This window comes from Ascaphus truei, chromosome 9 (genome assembly GCF_040206685.1).
Source record: "Ascaphus truei isolate aAscTru1 chromosome 9, aAscTru1.hap1, whole genome shotgun sequence".
Lineage (NCBI taxonomy): Eukaryota > Metazoa > Chordata > Amphibia > Anura > Ascaphidae > Ascaphus > Ascaphus truei.
This window is the reverse complement of record NC_134491.1, coordinates 57,351,486-57,373,919: the sequence shown is the minus strand read 5'-3', so window position 1 is coordinate 57,373,919 and position 22,434 is coordinate 57,351,486. Positions and strand designations below refer to the sequence as shown.

The 22,434-nt window shown below is 38.7% G+C and overlaps 1 protein-coding gene across 12 annotated transcripts in view; it reads left to right on the top strand.

The window, feature by feature from the left end:
- PPP2R5C (protein phosphatase 2 regulatory subunit B'gamma) overlaps nucleotides 1–21,399 on the top strand; it is a 60,478-nt gene extending 39,079 nt beyond the window's left edge. For 3 of the 12 annotated variants that reach the window (XM_075615054.1, XM_075615052.1, XM_075615060.1), the window contains 13 exons: nucleotides 402–601; nucleotides 3,530–3,640; nucleotides 4,264–4,356; nucleotides 4,447–4,577; nucleotides 5,794–5,853; nucleotides 6,310–6,418; nucleotides 7,698–7,751; nucleotides 8,998–9,168; nucleotides 10,648–10,775; nucleotides 11,162–11,263; nucleotides 12,714–12,786; nucleotides 17,226–17,342; nucleotides 18,773–21,399. In XM_075615054.1, coding sequence (XP_075471169.1) covers nucleotides 402–601; nucleotides 3,530–3,640; nucleotides 4,264–4,356; nucleotides 4,447–4,577; nucleotides 5,794–5,853; nucleotides 6,310–6,418; nucleotides 7,698–7,751; nucleotides 8,998–9,168; nucleotides 10,648–10,775; nucleotides 11,162–11,263; nucleotides 12,714–12,786; nucleotides 17,226–17,342; nucleotides 18,773–18,904 — 1,481 coding nt within the window. In that variant the 3' untranslated portion in view covers nucleotides 18,905–21,399. Of the gene's footprint in view, nucleotides 1–401; nucleotides 602–3,529; nucleotides 3,641–4,263; nucleotides 4,357–4,446; nucleotides 4,578–5,772; nucleotides 5,854–6,309; nucleotides 6,419–7,697; nucleotides 7,752–8,997; nucleotides 9,169–10,647; nucleotides 10,776–11,161; nucleotides 11,264–12,713; nucleotides 12,787–17,225; nucleotides 17,343–18,772 lie in introns of all 12 variants that reach the window. The other 9 variants (XM_075615053.1, XM_075615051.1, XM_075615058.1 and 6 more) reach the window with 5 other exon arrangements.
- Nucleotides 21,400–22,434: the final 1,035 nt, after the last annotated feature.

Genomic DNA, 22,434 nt, shown 5'->3' with positions numbered 1-22,434 from the left:
TTTTCTATTTTAACAGTGGAAGCATATTTATGTGTTAACAGGATATGTTTAAATGTAACAGGATCGCCAGTTGGACTTTTTGGACCGGTTGCAAAGTACTGTAGGCAACACTTTTTTAGCACCCCAATATACAGTATAATACCCAGCGTGTCCTATGGTTTGTCGGTACAGACCACCAGAGTGAAAGCTCTATTCCTAATAGGAAGTCATTTTTCAGATTCCCTTCCACTGTTCCGCTTATCAAGATTAGCTGGATAAGTTGCAGTTATTAGAAGTTTGATTAGTATTTGTTGTCTTTAATAATTTTTTAATTTTTTTTAAAATCATATTTCAGGTACTAAATGTGAACTTGCAACACGTTGGGTTTTTTTGGTGATTAATCCCTTTCCTTATATTTTCAGATGTGCCCCCGGCAGAACAAGAAAAGCTTTTTATTCAAAAGTTGCGGCAATGTTGCGTTCTATTCGACTTTGTTTCTGATCCCCTAAGTGACCTCAAATGGAAGGAAGTAAAAAGAGCTGCTCTTAGTGAAATGGTAGAGTACATAACTCATAATCGAAATGTGATAACAGAGCCCATTTACCCAGAAGTAGTTCACATGGTAAGTTATGGAAATACGGTCTGCCTCCTAAACTGTTGATCTGTACAATTCTTAGGCGTATATTTAAAATGTATTCAATTATTTTTCTTTTGCATGCTTTTGTTTAACTTCTTTTTATACCTAGTTTTATGTGTTGTGCAGCTAAACCCCCTTATAACGCTACGCTTGGGGTCCAAAGAATTACATCGCGCTATAGGCGGTTCGCGTTAGAAATAATGTACAATTGTATGCATTGTACAATAAAGTATTTAAGATGCCAATAATCGTTTTGTAAAGTATTCATAAATACAAAAATTGGGAGTCCCGCTTGCATCGCATTATAAGCGGATTCGTTTTATAACGGGGTTGAGCTGTATATGTCATGTCGATTCTTTCATAAAAGTAACAGTTCGTTTTTCTTTGGAGGGGGAGGAGTGGGGGAAGTGTTTTACCTGAACCAGGGGATTCCCCAGAGATCTGTTGTGCACTGACCTCCCCAAACCTCCTGGTTCTTGAGATAAAGGCAGTTCCTCTCCCCACACGGCTGCGAGGGAAGTCATCAGAAGGCGGGGACTCCGTTCATCTCCTACAATGCCATTCTGATGATGCTCCTGTTTTCTTCATCCATTCCAGGCGTGGGGCGGTGCTTCTCACACACTGTACCATCCACACACGGCTGCGATAGCAGAAATCCGTTGTATATAATGTATACCCTGTTCACTTATGTAACTGTACTTGTAACCATGTATTATTTGTTTTAACTCTATGCCCAGGACATACTTGAAAACGAGAGGTAACTCTCAATGTATTACTTCCTGGTAAAATATTTTATAAATATATAAGAATATCTCTCCCGTAGACACAATATAGCCACTGAAGTCAACCTTGCCAATATGGCCAATAGAGAGCTGCAATGTCACTGGAAGATTAATGTACCGACTTTCTGGGCAGGGAGGGGCGAAGGGCAGGGAGGGGCGGGGGGGGCGAAGGGCAGGGGGGGGCGCGGGGGGGGGCGAAGGGCAGGGAGGGGCGGGGGGGGGGGCGAAGGGCAGGGAGGGGCGGGGGGGGGGGCGAAGGGGAGGGGCGGGGGGGGGGCGAAGGGGAGGGGCGGGGGGGGGCGAAGGGGAGGGGCGGGGGGGGGCAAGGGGCAGGGAGGGGCGGGGGGGAGCAAAGGGCAGGGAGGGGCGGGGGGGGGAGCAAAGGGCAGGGGGGGGCGAAGGGCGGGTGAGGGGAGAGCCGCGTGCTCTGTGTGTGTGTGGGGGGGGGGAGCGCCGGGGGGGGGGAGAGCCGCTCAGTGCTCTGTGTGTGTGGGTGGGGGGGGGAGCGCCGGGTGAGGGGAGAGCTGCTCAGTGCTCTGTGTGTGTGGGTGGGGGGGGTGAGAGATGAGCGCCGCGCAGAGTGTGAGAAAGAGTGTGTGTGTGTGTGTGTGTGTGTGTGTGTGTCGTCACTCCGCCTCAGGCCAATGAGAGGTGCGGGGGCGGGCGGCCCAAGGGACCAATGAGATTTCCCTTAGGGACACAGGAGATGCAGACAGGCATACCGTGCTTTCACAAATATATAATAAGATGTGTGTCAAACACAGGCACCAAACAGAAATCTCAGAACCCAGGGGCTCCCCCAAGCTAAGTGGATGAAAGACTAGCTCTGGGGGCCCCCTTGATACAGGAACATTAAAAAAACAAAAAAACAACAGGGGGTTACTTCAACTATTTGGGTGCTTCATGATTTATCCTGAATGTCATGAGAGCAGGAACTCAAGGGGTTGTCCACTCACCAGATGTCAAAACATAACCATTTCAGCCGTGTAAAAATAGAATGCACCATTTGTATTGTTACCTACAGTATAAACACAGGTATATAACAGGGGTGGCCAACTCCAGTCCTCAAGGGCCACCAACAGGCCAGCACGAGTGGCTCAAACAGTGACTCAGTCAGACTAACTTAGACTGAGCCACTGATTGAGCCACGTGTGCTTAAGCAGGGATATCCTTAAAAGCCCTTGAAGACTGGAGTTGGCCACCTGCGGTATATCAGAAGACTATTATTAAGTTGGTGAGACTGTTGCTTTAAAGTTCCTGGATTCAAGCCTAGTTTTGCATTGCATTTAAATTGTCAGGGCTTTTTTATTATTTTTTTATATATAGACTGCAAATTATATAACACATACACGAACAAAAGCCTTTGATGTATTGAGAAAATAAGTGGTTCGCTACTTCTATTGAATTATTTGTGGGAGTTTTGTTTGTTTTTTCCTGGCCCTGGAAATATTTACTGGTGAAATCCTGATACTCGATGAATTCAAAAGTGGAGCAGTCCAAATAATTGTTGAGGCTGCTGCTATATGGCACTGTACATTCCTCATTCACTGATAAACATTTTATTCTTAGGGAGTTCGCCACAGAACATTACTAGAACCAGCCAAGTTCCAGCTATTTCCCCTTTTTAGATAAGTATTTCTCCAGAATAGAAAATGATTGCACGGTGAAGTATGTGATCCAAGGGAGAGAGAGGACAATTTAAGCAAATTATTCAAATTAAAAAAATATTTGCATGAGAACATGAAACCAAATCTTCCTTTTTATGTAGCATTAATAGATCAGTAGACTTATTGAGACATAGGTTAAACACTTTTGAACTAATTAATTCTCAAAAGCATTTCCCCCACTTATAATTAATATCATAATATAGTTATACAACATGAATTGGTAGTGGTTACTTTGTCAGTTCTCTTTTGATACATCTTGTACTCTAAGTTTAGAACTTCATACAGTATGTTCATAGTTAGTTTAATAAAAAAAAAGTCTGGTTAAATGCAAATGAAATGGAACAATTAATAATCTGTTCATAATGACATAACTAAAGTTTATTTTCCCTCCTGTCACTTTTAACGCCCTCATTGCAATAACTATTTTAGATATAGAAAAGTAAACCAGTCTTTCCCTTTTTTAGTTTGCTATAAACATGTTTAGGACGTTACCACCATCCTCCAATCCAACAGGAGCAGAGTTTGATCCAGAGGAGGATGAACCTACATTAGAGGCAGCATGGCCTCACCTGCAGGTATGTGAATATTCAGGAGTCTTTGTATTTACAAACGAGCAGTTGTAACAATGTAAAATGTTAGTGGTGGGTGAGGATACGGTTTTGTCAGAAGTAATGCTTCTTGAGTAGTAATGATGTCCTTCAAGTGACCCATAATTGGAAATTTCCTGACTTCCAACTATATAGTCTGAAACACATTGTTCAAAGATTGATGGAAAAGCTGCTTTTTATTTAACAAAATTCACACACACACACACACACACACGTACACGCACACGTACACACCCACTTACATACATACCCACACGCATACACTTACACACGCATACACACACTTACACACAAACACTTACTCACGCACAAATACTTACACACACAACACTTACACAAACATTTGCGCACACACAAGCACTTGCACACACATACCCACTTGCATACATACGCATACCCGCATACCCTCTTACACACGCGCATACCCTCTTACACACGCGCATACCCTCTTACACACGCGCATACCCTCTTACACACGCGCATACCCTCTTACACACGCGCATACCCTCTTACACACGCGCATACCCTCTTACACACACACACAGGCTAATACTCCTAACGCTTCCTCTTTTTTTTTCGTTCTCTTTTAGCTTGTTTATGAATTTTTCCTACGGTTTTTGGAGTCTCCAGATTTCCAACCCAATGTAGCCAAGAAATATATTGATCAGAAGTTTGTTATGCAGGTATATAAAACTAATATTCCTATAAAAAAATAATAGATATTAATAGTTTGAATTTGGTATTCTGGCATAATTTAAATGTCTTGTCTACAGCTATTGGAACTCTTTGACAGTGAAGACCCGCGTGAGAGAGATTTTCTGAAAACTACACTTCACAGAATCTATGGGAAATTTTTAGGCTTGAGAGCTTACATCAGGAAACAAATTAATAATATATTTTATAGGTACGTTCCCTCCTCCCTTACTCTCCCCAAGTCTTATTTTTTGTAATCTATTAAACCAGATTTGTCCTACTTGATAACTTATCCTAATTAAATATCTAATTTATTGAAAAGGTTTGATTCTAAATGTTTAGTGTTTTTTTTAAAGGATATTTGGTATTCTCGTTTGAGATATTTGATATTATGCCTTTCTGCATTTTGATTACATTTCAAATTAAAGCTGCCATGTTTGTACTAAATGTATGTACTTTTTCAACTCTAAAATGTAATATTTGCAGGAAAATAACATATTCCCAGGTGCTTTCTTTCTCTTCTGTGCATGGTATCTCCATTTGGTGGTAATCAATCACACTTTACCATATGAGATCTTAAGCAATTTCTTTTTTTTTTAACGTTGTTTAGGTGCTTCTTTACAAGTTTAGAAGCTCCTGCTTTGCAGTTCTAGAGTAGTGGTTTTAAAGGAGCAATCCAAGCCGGCAAATTATTTGTTTTAAATCTAGAATTGAAGCAGGGGTCGACAGAGCTGAACCCTGTTAATTTCAGCTGCGGGGACCACCTACTTACGGAGATACCTCTGAAGTAGGTGCTGGTAGCTGCTCTGTCTCCAGCAAGCGAGGCTTTCAAGCTTGAAGCTCCCGCGTCACATGGTGACATACCAATGATGTCACAGACTCCTATTGGCCCGCAGGTGGGAAATCTCTGAACCATGATAGCCGAGGAGAGCAGCTACCGGCATATAATTTGCAGGTAAGTATCTCTGGAAGCCAGGGGTTACCGGAGCTGCAATGAATGGGGTGCAGCTCCGGAGATCCCCTGATTCAACCCTATAGATATAGAAGAAAAATCGCAAAAAAAATTGCCGTCTTGGATTGACTCTTTAAAGGTGACAAACAGGGTAACATATTTTGATGTGTTGCCAGTTATCGCTTTAGTGCTCGTATTTAATCGTAATGAAGATGTTTGTGTTAACGATAAAGAGAAATGTTCTATTAAATTGGGTTTGTTGCCTGGCCCATTTCCAATTTGGTATTTGCACTTTGTGGAATATTGTATCAACATATTAGAAATAAGGAAGAAGAGGTAACAATGATAAAAGTGCATACATTTTGATAGCAATTTTAGAGGGGGAAAAAAAGTATGTTTTAGCCAGGACCGCAAAGAAAAAGGAGCAAAATAAATTGCTTTAAAATGTTCTCAGGAACATTTTATATTGTTTTAGGTTTATTTATGAAACAGAGCACCACAATGGCATAGCGGAGTTACTGGAAATCCTGGGAAGGTAAGTTTTTACAGTTCTGATTAGTAAGCATGTTCTGTAGGTGTTTGGCAAATATGATTTTGGTGGCACTTAAAAAAACAAAAAAAGATTAAGTTCTGTTTAAAACAATAGTGCCTTCCTTTTTAAATTGATTTTTAAATTTTTTTTTTTTTTTTTTTTAAACGTGTATTTAAGTATCCATTTTTGTACCTCTAATCCTCTGGGCTGCCATAGTCACTATCTTCGTTACCAACAAAGCTGCATTTATAATCGGTTTCATCATTGTCTTCTGTACTTAAAAGGCAATTGTATACCATTTTTACTTTTACTCTCTCAAACATTTATGAAATAATACATTAATTAAAACTTGTTTTTTTTAGCCTGTATTTTAATGTAAAAAATGTTTGTTATGGCAATGGAAAAACTGTGAAATGGACAGAAAATAGTGTAATTCATGTTTTTTTGTTTTTTTTGCAGTATAATAAATGGATTTGCCTTACCATTAAAAGAAGAGCACAAAATTTTCTTATTGAAGGTGTTATTACCTTTACACAAAGTGAAGTCACTCAGTGTCTACCATCCACAGGTAATTTGTATTTACCAGAGCAGTACTGTGCAGGCTTTGTTAAATGTGTGACTGTTCCATGCTTTCCTAACCTATATTTGTATGCTGTCTGCTAGAGAGATTTAAAGAATAAATTTGTTTCTAATCAAAATGTTTTATTTTCTTTGAAATAACGAATTCCGATTCAGATTTACAAAAGGTTGGGACTAGTGTTGTACCGGGTCCATGTAAAAAAAAGAAAAAAAACGGGTAACGGTACCCGGGCAAAATGAAACATTTTACCCGGCCGATTACCTGGATGGCACTTACCTGCAGGGACGGACGACCGGTGAGGAAGACCGTGGCGACATCTGGGACCAGCAGCAGACGTCCTGGTGGCGGTGGCAGCAGCCGAAGTGCTTGTTCATCGGGCGGGAGCAGCAGGAACAGAGCACACAGCTGATGCCTGTGAGCCGGGGAAGCATGCGACCGGAACAGGAGCGTTCCTATTGGACAGCCGGGGAGGAGCCGGCTGTTCAATAGGAACACTCCTGTTCCGGTCGCATGCTTCCCCGGCTCACACAGGCATCAGCTGTGTGCTCTGTTCCTGCTGCTCCCGCCCGATGAACAAGGACTTCGGCTGCTGCCACCGCCACCAGGACTTCTGCTGCTGGTCTCAGATGTTGTTCCTCACTGTTCTTCCTCACTGTTCTTCTGTCGCCGGCTGCAGGTAAGTAAGTGTTTAACTATTTTCAGCTGCCGTGAAATTTCCCGGTGCCGGTCCCAGCCCCCTGCTGCCGGGTCAGGGTAATTTCCGTGTAGCTGAAAAAGTGCCGGGAACCTGGTACATCACTAGTTGGGACTGAAACATCCATGTTATTGCGCCTATGAATGGTAGTTTTCTTGAATTGCACCTTCAAGGGATTTGTTGTTCAGGGACAAGATCCCTGATTTCTAAAAACCCTACCGAATACCTGGTCAATAATTACCCTACCCCTTCAAGGCTTTTGCACAATAACTTATTCCATAACCGCAAGAGTAAACCACCAAAGATTAACCTACACTCTGAGAAGGACAACATGAATTACTGCTATGTAGGCCTCTGTGCTGTGAAATTCATCATTTCTCTGAGCGTCACTATTCTTAAACGGATGGATATGGCCATGTGCGTTTGTATTGCAAAGCAGAAGGAACATGCAGAGACCATGAATACCATTCCTGTAAGAGAGGCAAATAACAGTTGGTAAAATGATATACTGTATTTAGTTTTCTGTACTTTTTATTGGTATTTATTACTAATGACCCATTTCTCTTTCTATAGCTGGCGTATTGTGTAGTACAGTTTTTAGAGAAGGACAGCACACTTACTGAACCAGTAAGTTTTCCCTATTTAATCAATCATCGTGGGCAATGTGAATGGTCATGCATATAGCACGAATCCAGCCCAGTTTGCTATAGCACCAGTGTGTTTTTTCATGATCTGCAATGAAACCCACAAGAATTTCATCTATTGGAAATTGGTTGCTTAGCTCCTTCTACAAACATTGTTGAAATATTCTTGGTCGCTGAACTTGGTGTGCGCTGTTGTATTCTTTCTCTATCAATGTTGGCTATAAATATTAAAAGGTCAATTTAAATTTGTACATGTAATGATTTATGTTGTGTACTTAAAGCATTTTCGGAGACACTTGTGCCTGCACCATTAATCTGATATAGTTTCACTTGTTTGATTAATGGGAGGATTAAGTGATTAAAATCCTAAAGCTCTGGTTTAAACTGATTTCATTACCTGAATTAGAATTATAAATAATGTAAGTCACTTTCAAACTCTGTGATTTCTTTTTAGTCTCACAAAGAGTGCTAGACACAGCACAAAATGTGAGTTTTTATTTGATTTACCAAAGAAGAAAACAGCCGTGATTAAATATTTTTGTAAAATCACACTTTTAAAATCCATATTCTATTTTAAAACCTAGACCAAGTTGTGTTGCTAATTGATTTTGTGGCAACAAAAACGGAATGTATTTTAATACTTAGAATGGGCAGTTTGTGGTTTATAATTAAGACACATGAAACTTGTTTGAACATGAAATGTTATGGTCCCGTGGTCTTCCAGTGAGATAATCTACCATTGCTTTGTCTTGGCCCTTGCTCTGCTCTGCTCTGCATTTGGCTGGGTATTTTTAGATCTGAAATCTAACAAGTAAAGAAAACTTTTCAGGATGTGCACGGAATCAAAGAGAAAAGGGGCATTGATAGTGTAATTTTATACATGTATACATTATGGTTCATTTTTATTAAGCAATCTTCTGCTATAAGACACCTTACAGCGTATTGACTTGAATGGGCAGTGTTCTAGAGCTCCAAGGTCTCCTATGGCAGAACACTGCTTAGTAAATTTGGCCCCAAATGTCTTGGTAAACATTTTAAAATGTAAGGTTACACACATGCAATGCTACTTAAGATGACCTCTGTGTGACCGTATGCCATGATTGTAATTGAGTCAGTTACTTTTCTCCAACACATACTTTTTATGCATGTTCTATTCAGAAGAATATGATTGAGGACTATCGTCGTGCATATCTTGCATATTGGGTTTTGATTGTAAACTATTTGTGCAGGTGGTGATGGCATTGCTCAAATACTGGCCGAAGACTCACAGTCCAAAGGAAGTCATGTTTTTAAACGAGCTAGAGGAAATTTTAGATGTGATTGAGCCTTCGGAATTTGTGAAGGTCATGGAGCCTCTCTTTAGGCAGCTAGCCAAATGTGTTTCCAGTCCACATTTCCAGGTAGGTGTTTACATAAACAGTACATTGAAATGTGTAAGAAAGTGATGATATTAATTTTGATTGTATATTGTAATAACGTCTTTATCCTTCAATATGATAAAGACTATAATATAGTATTTGATAGAGGTTTAAAGCAGCAGTCCAAGCAAATTTTTTTTTTATTATATATATATATATATATATATATATATATATATACAGTATATATATATTTTTTAACACACCTTTTAATATGTGCCTCAATACAATCCGTACAATGATAAGTAATTAGCTAAGTTGTAGGTCGATCCGTTCTCCTGTGATCTATTGGCGAAGATTCGGCTCGGGGGTTCACTAAATGGCTGCAGCGGAGTATTGACTCAGTATCTGTGACTTTGTAAATGGTTGCTATAGACACAAAAGTTTGTTACATTAGAATACATAAAAATGTAATTCAGAGTTGTTTAAAAAAAATGCTACACGTATTTTCTCATAGTACAGAATTAATTTATTTTAAAAAACAAACACACACATGTAGGATATTGCTTTGTACAGCTTTAAAGAATAAAAATCTGCCTTAAAAAAACCAAAGTAATACCGGTAATAACTTCACCAGTATCTCCAGTGCCGAGGGCTTCCCAGAGCTGAAAATAGCGCGGTTCAGATCTGGATCGTGGATCTTCACCATAAATATAAATTTCTATGTACAAACTTCATGTCTCATCCATTGCTTACTTGTGCTTTATTATTAAAAATTCAAGCACATCTGAACTTCTGTGCCAGGCCTTCTACCATTTTGTAGATTTACGCTTTAAAGCTCAATTGGGAAGTGCGAATCAACAACAAATGTCATGGAATAGACATAGGGTGGCCAACTACAGTCTTCAAGGGCCAACAGTCCAGGTTTTAAGGATATACCTGATTCAGCACAGGTGGCTCAGTTGTAAAAATACAAAATGCTCATTGGGATGTGGAGATGGAAGTACTCTGTTACATAATAGAAATAAATATTAAAATATTTTTATCTCCAAGTAAAATATTTTTAAACCTAACTGAAGTCTTTGACTAAGCCACCTGTGCTGAATCCAGGATATCCTTACACCCTAACCTGTTAGTGGCCCTTAAGGACTGACGTTGGCCTCTCCTGGCATAGATCTTAAATCTTTATTGAAAGATGGCAATAATGAAAGTAGCTTTTTTGTTGTTGTTAAAGCGAGTGACTAGATATGCCAAATGTAGCGTAATGTTACCAGAAACATGAACAATGCCTCTAATAGATTGTGGCATTATAACATTGTAAATACACACATCTATTCATTTTGATATCTAGATTTTAAAGCATTGATTCTGTACATTTTGCAGACCAGTTAGCTAAAAAAATAAAAAAAAATTTGGTTGAGATGTGACTGCTACATTTTGCAGCTTTGTCATTTTAGTATACTAGTGTATTGGCCATCAGTGATAAATAAGGAGTTTAATAACGATATTCTTATTTTTCAGGTGGCAGAGAGAGCATTGTATTATTGGAATAACGAGTACATCATGAGTTTAATTAGTGACAATGCAGCAAAGATTTTGCCCATTATGTTTCCATCCTTGTACCGGAATTCAAAGACACATTGGAACAAGTAAGAAAATACAGTATTACTTGTCTGTAGCACGAGTGCCAACCTTCTGCAGTTACCAGAATGAATAAAGCAGAATTATCTATGCTGATGCACACTTGAGAGAATCTTAAACTCTCAAAACTTCCTGAGAATTTAAAAAATATATATACTGTATTTAGAATAATTTGTTTATTTACACACATGTAACTGTAATAAGCACTTTAAAATTATGAGCACGTGTATCTTAATTTGGTCTGAATTATATTTGCAACGGTGTTGGTTAATTTATATAGTTTCCTCCTTCCAGTTAACCAAAATGTCTACTTGCCCGTTAATGTAAATATTTTGGTATGTTGTTATCTAAACCTGAGTTTTTCTATGTTTTAATACCTTCAACTTAACTTTAGGACCATACATGGATTGATATATAATGCTCTGAAACTCTTTATGGAGATGAACCAAAAATTATTTGATGACTGCACTCAACAGTTCAAAGCAGAGAAACAGAAGTAAGTTCAAGGTTTTAATTTTTTTGCCACACATTTCACTTATATTTAAGTAGCTATGGTGATTTGCCAAGAGAATGATTTGTGTGCAGTTGCTTAGCATTTATTGTCAATACATTTAGCGCCCAATGATTGTAGGCTGTACAGTTACCAATAGTGTTAACTGCAGATCTCATATCTTACACCAGAGGTCATTAGAAAAACCAAGATGATTTGTTCAGATAACTGTTCTGGAAACATTACATCCAGCTTCATATCCTATATTCACTGAACGACAACATAAATTGAGCAGATCTTATAAAGCAAGCACAAGGCAATTTGGTCTCATTTACCATAATCTCAACTGACTACTCAAATAGTCCCAGCAGTAATTTTGGATAATTGAAGCATTAGAGGGCTGAACTGAAGCGCGAGGGACACAGAAAACCGGAAATACAACATAAAGAAGATGAGTGGGTCCTTTTTAAATACAGTATTACATCCATATGTATTGTATATTGTATTGTATGTCTTTATTTATATAGCGCCATAAATGTACATAGCGCTTCACAGTAGTAATACATATATTATATAAATAACAAATAATATAAATAACAGATCATGGGAATAAGTGCTTCAGACATACTGTAATAGTAACATTAAGGAAGAAGAGTCCCTGCTCCGAGGAGCTTACAATCTAATTGGTAGGTAGGGAGAACGTACAGAGACAGTAGGAGGGAATTCTAGTAAGTGCGTCTGCAGGGGGCCAAGCTTTATGTATCATGTGTCCATAATTATCCAGTGCTATTCATATGCTTCTTTAAGCAGATGTGTCTTAAGGTGAGTCTTAAAGGTGGATAGCGAGGGGGTAGTCGGGTATTGAGGGGAAGGGCATTCCAGAGGTGTGGGGCAGAAAGTGAGAAAGGTTTAACGCGGGAGAGAGCTTTAGATACAAAGGGGGTAGAAAGAAGACATTCTTGAGAAGAACGCAAGAGTCGGGATGGAGCATAGCGAGAAATTAGGGCTGTGATGTAACGAGGGGCAGAAGAGTGTAAAGCTTTAAAAGTGATCAGGAGAATTGAGTGTGAGATACGGGATTTAATCGGAAGCCAGGAGAGGGATTTCAGGAGGGGAGATGCGGAGACAGATTTAGCAATTTATGGAAAGATTACAGCAGATTGTCGTAATAAGGAGAACCTACCACAGAAGAAAACGTTCTTTAATTCATGGATCAGAACAGTGTAATATTTAATATTCCTGTTTATACATCGGACGTAGAGTACTTTTATAAATACTTAACTTTTTTTTTTTTTTTTTTTTAAAGAGACATACTAAACGTTGGTTAGGAAATGTGTTCAAATGGATCGCAGGATGCAGAAAGTATCTGCCTTTAACACTGCAGTTAGTAATTGCATGTTCTTTTAGTTTTCTAACCTGTTTGTTAAACATCCTCCCTTCATATTGTCTTCACCAGAGAAAAGCTAAAGTTGAAAGAACGAGAAGAAGCATGGGTTAAAATTGAAAATTTAGCCAAATCAAACCCCCAGGTATGTATGGTTTTACTTCGCCACTGATTTTCAATGTTGACAGAAGGAAAACTGAACACTGGACTGGAGATGGCTTCCTGGCATGGTCTTAAATTCCAGATGAACATATCCTTTTGCCTTGTCTATGTACAGTCCATGGGATGAAACCTCGTGACTTTTTGTTAAATAGGCGACTATTTTTCCTGCAATGTATTACCAGTGATTTTGCCCCTTCCTATTTAATCTGCTGTTTCTTTTCTCACTGTTCAATGTTTGGGCAGTTTGAGAGGTCCGTTACTCTGATCAATGCTGCAGCTATGAGGGTTTTTTTGTCATTAAAAGTCCAGCATGTAAGTCAGTTCAAGTAAAGATACAAGGTTCAATTTATCTTTATTGTCAACTCTAGAAATTGGTGAAAGCAACTGCAAGGTTATTACAGAAGTACTGATGTCCAAATCCTTCTTGATTAACATTTCTTTGGTTTCCTTTTGAAAGTATGTTAGAAAATTACTGTTTTGTCCTACTATGTTTTCCGGAGATATTTGTTGTTTTTTGTGGCCAGTGTTTGACAAAACCCCCCCAACAAATATGGCCACTGGATCAGCAGTTGAAATCTTGTCAAGGTTCTAGCTGCCTATTGGCTGCCCGGAATCGAGCATCACACACAAGATATTTTCTGTTTGGAAGATTGTATTTTGTGTCCCCGGACAAAAGGAATAATATCTCTTAACTGGGTGGTTCCTGGACAATGGGGGGATTCATTGGTTCATGTTATTAACCCCTCTACATCAGGAGTGTTAAACGCCTGCGGGTTGCATGCAGTGCACCGAGTGCTTTTGTCCAGCCCGCAGAGCAGGACTAGAGGGCCTGCATGGGGCGACAGCTCCTTACATTTTTCAGGGAGAGCCGGCGCTGCTTCCGTCACAGTGCCACGCTGCTGCCACGCTTGATTACTTTCGTGAGGCTTCAGTAACGATGATATATTTCTCATTAATTAATTTTTGTTTCCATTACTTCATTAACGCTTATAATGTGAGTGCAGGGAACCCTTTTGTATATATAGTGTTTGATTAAGGAACTTTCGGGTCCCTTTGTGTTCCCATCACACGATCCTTGTATTTGTTTCTTGCTACTTTTCTCCATATTGGAACAAGCAGTGTTGTCTGCTGCACTTGTTGCTATATCTCTTGATCTGCCTTTTTGTCCCTGCTCTTTGGTGTTCTGTACCTAGCCTAGCATGCTGTAATTTCTTCACTGGTAATTTGCAACGGTATTAACTTCCGTTTGCATGCTCCACTTTATAAAGGAATTCATCTTAAAGTAGGAAAGCGAGAAGTGACTGACTTTCCTCTTCTGTATAAATGTTCGGACAGGATTTACCAAAGTAATCCAAAATGAACACACATATCGCACCAGTTGCTGTGTTACAAGGTGTTCAGAAGTTCAATGTTTAGCCTAATATTTAAAAAACATCTCCATTTATATCCTAGCTTCCCTGTGTTTGCATTTAGCTAAGAGAAACATTACATATAGTAAAGCAAAACTGCAGGAGTAATACTTTATTTCTATTTATTACCCATCAAGTATATGAATGCAAACCATATTAAGAGTTGCATTTTTATCTCTGGTGTTATCTTCCTGAGAGTCAGAAATAGCTGCTGACTGAATCCAGATACTTCAAAACAAAGATATGCAACTTGAGTGTGTTTTGTATATATACACTTTTCTATTTCACCACCTTGGCACACAGTGAGTGGTAACCGTCGGGACAACTACAGACAAGTAGCTGTGCATGCCAACCTACCCCAGTTCAGCTATAATTATATGTCCAGAGTGGTCCAACAGACCTTGCTGATCTCTCTCCTTCTTTACTCTCAAAAGTGAGTGTGTTTACATGGAGGTCACGTAACATACTTGGGCTGCTTTTGCTCTCAAAGCAAACAGTTGAGCATGTTGAAGTGTGATTATGCAGAAATGTGCAACAAAGCAACACAGGTTGGCTTGGCTCTGGTCCACTCTTGTCCTTTAGTGAGTTATGTAGGGGGTTGTGTTGTTCGGCTCTATTCAAAGTAGCAACAAAAAATTGCCATTGTGTGCAACATAGCATGTTGGTGTCTGTATAATTATTACCACAGAGATCTTTCTAAACGCCACTCGAAATTGATATGGGGAAAAACATGGCTAAAAATCAGCATTTGTAGCAATACTAAAAATGTTAGGCTTGTGTGTGCCCTTTGCATTAATTATGTAAAACCACAATACAAATAAAGGTCTACTGCCTTGAGGATGTCATCAGACCACATTGAATATGCAGTGAGTTCATTAAATTCTGCCCAATTCAAAGAATGGGACTAAAATATTTTCCTGCATGCGGGAAGTGTCTTCGGACCAAGTAGCAATGTGAATAGGTGGTAATGAGGTGCCAAATTTAGACAAGCACCTGATGTACAAATACAGTGGAGCTTTCATTATACTCTTTAGATTATTCTCCAAGTGTCACGGATAATCAATTTACATTTAAATTGCAGCCAATGTTTTGGTCATTGGACATCAGGAGTATAAAAAAAAACGTTGAATATTCAGTCTTCACAGCTGAAGGGAAGGGACCACAGTTGGGTAACAGGAATATACATGGAAAATAAGTGGATACAAGTTAATTTACAGAGAGAGCCCTATTCAAAGTGGACATGTCGACAGGGCCAAACGGGATAAATCAAGGATATTAAAAGCATAGGGGTGTGCTCGCAACACACAGTAGTCCCAGATGACTGGAGAAGAGCAAGTGTAATTTAACTTCACAAGCTGGGGAAATAGGGAAGAGACGGGTAACTACATGCCAGTGAGCCTGACGTTGCTGGTGAAAACACTACCAATAATTGATTATCTGTGTATATATATATATTCTGCAGTATCGCAACTGGACTAACATATATATATATATATATATATATATATATATATATATATATATATATATATATATACATACATACATACACACACACACACACACACACACACACACACACACACACACACACACACACACACACACACACACAAAATGTACATGTACACATACATGCAGTGGTCGACAAATCACCCAAAAACTCTACTCGCCACCTAGTCCCGCCCTAGTACTGCCCCTAACCCTGTCCTAGTCCTGCCCTAGTCCCGCCCTGCTTAAAAAAAACAAATAAAATAAATTGAATAAATTCCTAGTAAGAACAACATTCGTTTTTGACATAAGTTTATTTATTGTATTACATTATACTACAATTAGTCATTGTTGCGTGTGCGCGTGCGCGTGTGCGCGCGTGTGCGCGTGTGTGTGTGTGTGTGTGTGTGTGTGTGTGTGTGTGTGTGTGTGTGATCTTACCTGATCCGCAGTCCAGGTATCTCATTCCCGCAATGTTATATGTTGGAGATGAGGTGGTTCTTACCGGTCTTCTGGGTTAGGGGGGATTCCGATGTCTCCTGTGTGAAGCTTGGGTCAGATCTGGAAGTAAGCAGTATATTTATTTCCGTGTAGGTATAGGGCAGTTAAGATATATAGGGTAAGTAACAGAGGAGAGGAGGGATACAATAGAAAGTTTAAAATGCATAAAGGGTTTCAACTGAGGGAAGCCTATTTCAGACAAACGGTCATGCTCTGAAGCTCGAGGTTTGCAGGCTAAGAGGAGATGTTCGGAATTACTTCACAGAAAAGGGTAGTGGATTTATGAAAGAGCCTCCCAACAGAGTTGGAAGAGGTCACAGTAAGGTAATTGTAAGGGAATAAACTTAAGTCTATCCTAAATCAAAAATAAAGCCAAGTATCAAATGGGTCTGAGGTTTTGCAGCAGATGGGACAATGGGCAGCATAGATCAGCAAAGTGTTTATCTGCCATCATTATTTCAGGAGCTTCCTTAGTGGATCCCCACTATGCTTTGTATCCACAGCTGCAAGGCATTGTGGAGCGTGTCATTGGAAGCTCCTGTCGTCATTGACAACTATACCACTTACGCGGTCTACACACTGAGGTGCAGTTTAGGGCCATATTCCTTTAGTGGTCCCCTCTTAAACTCGGGACTGTATACTGCCTGTGATTGGTCACAGTAGTCAGAGTAAGAAATAGATGTATTTATTGGGGGTTCACCGAACAAATATTTTCCAGCAGAGGGTGCATAATGTGAAAAAGGTTGGGAACCACTGTTGTCGAGCATTAGTTGGCTAATAAATTTCTTGTCTCCTGTGAGAGCACTCATGCTAGTTTTGATTTGTACATTTCTTATTGACAGAGGCTGGTACAGTGTTAGCCCGGTAGAGTAGACAGAACAAAAGTAAGGTAGAAGAGATGCATTTCTTAGTGTTCTTCACTTTGCTTGACTCGACAACATGGTAACACGATAATCGATGCAGTTTCTTGGTATCTGCGTTTTGTTATTATCGATGACTATTTTAATACTTTACATTTTAGTATCCTATGTATACTGACACCTCTGCTCTGAACAGTCCGGTTGCAATGGAAACAGATGGGCCCTTACTTGAAGATGTACAGATGCTTAAAAGGACAGTGAGAGAAGAGGCTTCTCAGGTAATTCATATACAGGTATTATAACAGGGGTGGCCAACTCCAATCCTCAAGGGTGACAAACAGGTCAGGTTTTAAGGATATCCCTTCTGCAGTGCAGGTGGCTGTCAGAATGACTGGCTTGTTGGTGGCCCTTCAGGACTGGCGTTGGCTACCCCTGATGTAGGCAATGTACAAAATAGACAATAGTACAAGACTCTACAACTAGTTCATTTTCTAAAGGGGTCGGATCAGAAATTTTGCAGTTAGAGCCACAAGTATTAAAATTTAATTTTGAACACATTTAAATATTTTTACAAGTGTATAGAACATCTGTGCCATATATATTTACATTACCTTAGGCTACCAAGTGAATTCTTACACCCAAACTCACTTGTAAGCCAAGTAACCTACAATACATTGGCATAAGCAGACAATGTCAACTCCAAGGCAACCAGTTGAGTCCTGTTTAGAATATTGATAATTCTAATACAATAGGTGAAAAACACACAAGAGGAATCCCTGCCCCAGAGAGTTTACAATCTAAGTGGTACTTTGCCAGACAAACAGACTATGGGAAGGACATAGCCTATTGCCTGACTGTGGGTGTGAGAAGTAGTATATGTGTAGTCCTACAGCATCTTGGAGTGCTAAAAACTCAGTCCCACAGTATTTTATATTTAATTGCGCAACTGGTTAAAAGACCACAAATCTACAACCATAAACAAAGAAGCCCCAATGCACATCCAATATGGCAACGTATTTGATTCATTTATATGTTTTTTCTTCTCATAAGTATGGATCAAATAATTTGCCATATTGAATGTGCATTGGGGCTTCTTTATTTAAAGAAGTACACGTGTAGTCATGACTCCAGGCTATTGAATGCTTCATTCAGAAGAGATGTGCACGGATTTTACTGGAAGGTAGGGGTGACTTTGCTTGGCGTATGCAGAGTGTAAGGAAGTTTCACAGTCAGGGAATTCTGCGGGAGAAAAAGGTTTTAGGCGAGTGAGAACAGTGGAGATAAAAGGGGTGGGGAAGGAGACCGGACTGAGAAGAGCACAGGAGATTAGCAGGGATATAATAGGAAATCAAAGCATAGATGTAGAAGAGCGTGGAGCCTTGAAGGTGGGAAAGTATCTGCGTGTATTTTGGAGACTTATATCATATGCTTGTATAGTTTTGCTCATTGGAAAGTAACGTCACATTTTTAGTACGTAATTGCATGGACTTCAGTGGATACTCAATTTGCTTTTCATTGCAGGAGCCGAGTGACACTTTTGGGGGGGGGGGGGTTGGGGGGAAGGGTGGCACTTGAACCTTGATGACAGATGTACACGATATTCCATGTTCACAATTATACGGAACATTTTACAGTTGTAATATTCGTTTACAAAATAGCGATGCAATAAAAAAAAACTTTGTGACTTACTCTGCTCTTCGTTTTTCAGGCTCAAAAAGATCTAAAAAAGGAACGACCTCTTGTGCGACGCAAGTCAGAATTGCCTCAGGACATCTATACCATGAAAGCCTTGGAATCCCATTGCAGAGCTGATGAAATAATAACACATGATGGGCATTAGACTATGACAACTAAATCTTATTTTGTGGATTTATTTTTTTCCGGAAGCAGTTACACAGTAGAAAACAATTCCTTTTCCGTGCCATACCAATCTGTTATACGCAGTCAAAGCTTTCTTCCACCCACTTCTGTAGGCAATAACTTGACAGTATACAGCTCAAGATCAGCAGTTCAAACAATGGTTAATTACCTGATACTGTATGCAGAACCATGGGTTGTCATTAAGTAGCCACATAGCTGGCTGGTGTTAACTTGAGTACCAATTTAAGATCTACTTAAAGGAGTGTATGATTGCTTCGAGGAGCATATTGCTGCAAGTTCCAGCAAAACGACAGCCATGCAAATTTCTAATTGGTGCTTTAAAGAGATGAGCTTATTAGTCAAAAAGCTAACACTTCTTTGGTCTCTCTTTAATGGAGTGTCTGGTATACTTGCAATTAGGGGGAACAAAATATGCTTTACATGCATGTGCTAAATGTAGTTCATTGGGGGACTTATGACAATCCCAAATAGGTTTGTTTTTTTCTCGGTTATGTATGTCGTTTGCTTTGGAGGAGCTTCTATACTGTTGAAGTACTTTCTGTGTATTGAAAGCCATATTTTCATCAGTCATAATTATATAAGTATTACAGTACCAATATTCTAAAAGTGCACTAATAGATGGTTTATTGCCCGTAAGTAACTTAATGAACTAAAAAGATAACTTTAAAAAAAAAAAAAAGTGTTAAATTCGCTATTGGGGAAAGAAAATACAGTTTCACTGCTGACCTTTTTCCTGAGCTGTTGGACCTTTTGCGTTGGTTGGGCTATAAATTATCAATGTTAAATAAGTGATAATATTAGTTTATCTTAGCTGGCAAGTAGCATGCTTGCAAAAAAAAAAACCAATAAACATAATGTAAGCTGTTGGCTTCTTATAAATGTGTATATTTTTGGAGGAAGAAAATGCGTATTTGAAATTTTTATATAAAAGTTATGCATTGAACATGGACAAAAAAAAGCTTAAGTTGAAGGCAGCAGTGATTGTGAAAATACATTAATATTTTCTATATTTCTATTTTAAAAGCACACTTACAGGTAAAATGTAAATATATCCATGTTGCTGTTAAACTTCAGATGCTGCTATATTTTCACCAAGGTTAAATGCATGTTCAGTCTTGTAGATAAACAGAAAAACAGACTGAAAGATAAGTGCTGTCATCTTTATTTTTTCTCTCAGGGTGGCCAGTATTGAAGTTATTCTGGAAAGCATACATGTAAGGCTTTTTCTAGGCATAAGCAGTAAAAGTACAATTTTCCAGTGCACCCGGATTTGAATTTGATTTCTAATAAGTAATCCAGTTTAGTTTTAAATAAAAATAAAAGATGCTTCTTGCTATTTGTGCTTACAAGATGAATAGTAAACAAAAATGGAAATCAACTTGACATTATAGATACTTGCACGAAATATCTAAAGCAGGGGTAGCCAACTCCAATTCTCAAGGGCCACCAACAGGTCAGGTTTTAAGGATATCTCTTTTTTAGCACTGCTGACTCAGTCATTGACTGAGCCACTGATTGAGCCACCTGTGGTAAAGCCTTTTGGTGGCCCTTGAGGACTGATGTTGCCCACCCCTGGTCTAGAGTTTGCTTTTCTCTGGTAATGATTTTATTTGTGGAAACCAGTCAAGGAGAGGATGGTTCAGCGGAAGAGAGAGAATCATTAAAAGACCTCCCATGCTCAAAGTTCCCTATGTAAAAAAAAAAAAAGGATACTTCCTGTAAAACTTGAAAATGAATGTTTAACCAATATTACAAACTAGGGGTAGTGATACCATCTCCTTTAGGGGACACTGGGTACTTGTGTATTGTATATCATATATATGGTATACCATTGTTTGAACTTCCATCTTTTGCTGTTTTTTGTTTATTTTATTTTGTTTGGGTGTCCGTATATTTGGGCAACAAGTTGCTGGAAATAAGTATTCCTTTATTTTACCCAACATAAAATTTGTATATCAATGTTATGTTGACTGTGTAACACTCTTCGTGTCAGAACATCTATTCTTGTCTAGGTTTTATTTTTGTTCTTTATTGAAGATAAACATTCACCAAATAAGGGAAATGCCGTGGCACTTCTGGAATACATTTTTCCTGTAGAAAAATGTTCTTTGATTGTATACATGGTACAATTCTGAAGTAATATTCCACAACAAAAATGGAGTAACTCATTTTTGTTTTTGTTTTAGACCTTCATAAATAAAATGTGTAGACTACACCAAACTTAATGTAAACCTGTTACATGACAGAAAACAGAGACGTTTTGGTGATTGTTTTTCTTAATAAAGTTCGTGTTTGACACCTTCACGTGTTTCCCAGAATTTTGCCTGTACATGAGGAATGTCAACAGTAATATGACGAGTGTCTTTTAGTGTGGCTTTAGTATGGCTTCATTTTAATATTGTACATACATTGTACTTTGTTTTATGGTAATAAGTAATAAAACTTTAGAATTCATATTTTGTACTAAATGGTCGTGTGTGCAAATTGCAGTTCCAAGAAATAGGTAAGTTGGTTTTTTGGGGGGGGGGGGGGGATTACACCATGCATCCAACTAACCCAGGGGTGGGCAACTCCTGTCCTCAAGGGCCACCAACAGGTCTTGTTTTCAGGATATCCCTGCTTCAGCACAGGTTGCTCAGTTGAAGCAGGGATATCCTGAAAACCTGAGTGGTTAGTGGTATTAACTGCATTATTTCAATGTTTAAGTTCAACTAACGTTTTTGCCATTTTATAACTGAGAATTTCTTTTGGTTGGAACATTCTGTATGAAGATACCTTTCATACTCTTTCCACTTAGTGTGCTTTAATTTTAAGATTAAAAAATCGTGTATAAGACGGACTTAATAAAGAACTGGAATTGTACTTACTCTTTATGGGGAATAGTCAATCTAGTGAGTGAGTAACATGTCCTCCGTGAAAGAAATATAGTCACATGTTTTTATTTCTCATTACAGCATTTTGCATCTGTGTCCAAATATATATTGGAGCTTTTACTGCAAAACATAGTAGCATTTTTACCATTGCTACCAATATAATTGAAGGCAATTGGGATTGTTTTTCTTTATACTGTAATAGTCAATTGTAGCATGATGCATGAATAAGTATTACATTAGTCTGTAGATATTTCCTATTTATAATGGTTCTAGTACATTCAAATAGACTTCAGTTGACATCTTGCTTTATACATACTATACTACCATCTTTATTTGTGGTTCATATTTTGAAGTTGCACACAATGGGGCTGCATGTTAAATGTATTTGATACATAAATCTTTAAAGAAAAAAGTTACATTTAAGCTGAAACTTTTGAAAGGTATATGCAAAAAACAAATGAGAATCAAAATATTCAAATGTATTCTTAATGAAAATGTTACTTGTATAATACATTAACAATGGATTTAATGCCAGTGTACCAGCTTTTAAATATCCATTTGGGTACATGTCACGATCAGGGTTGATTGCATGATTCTTGATAGTCCAATCGCGAGA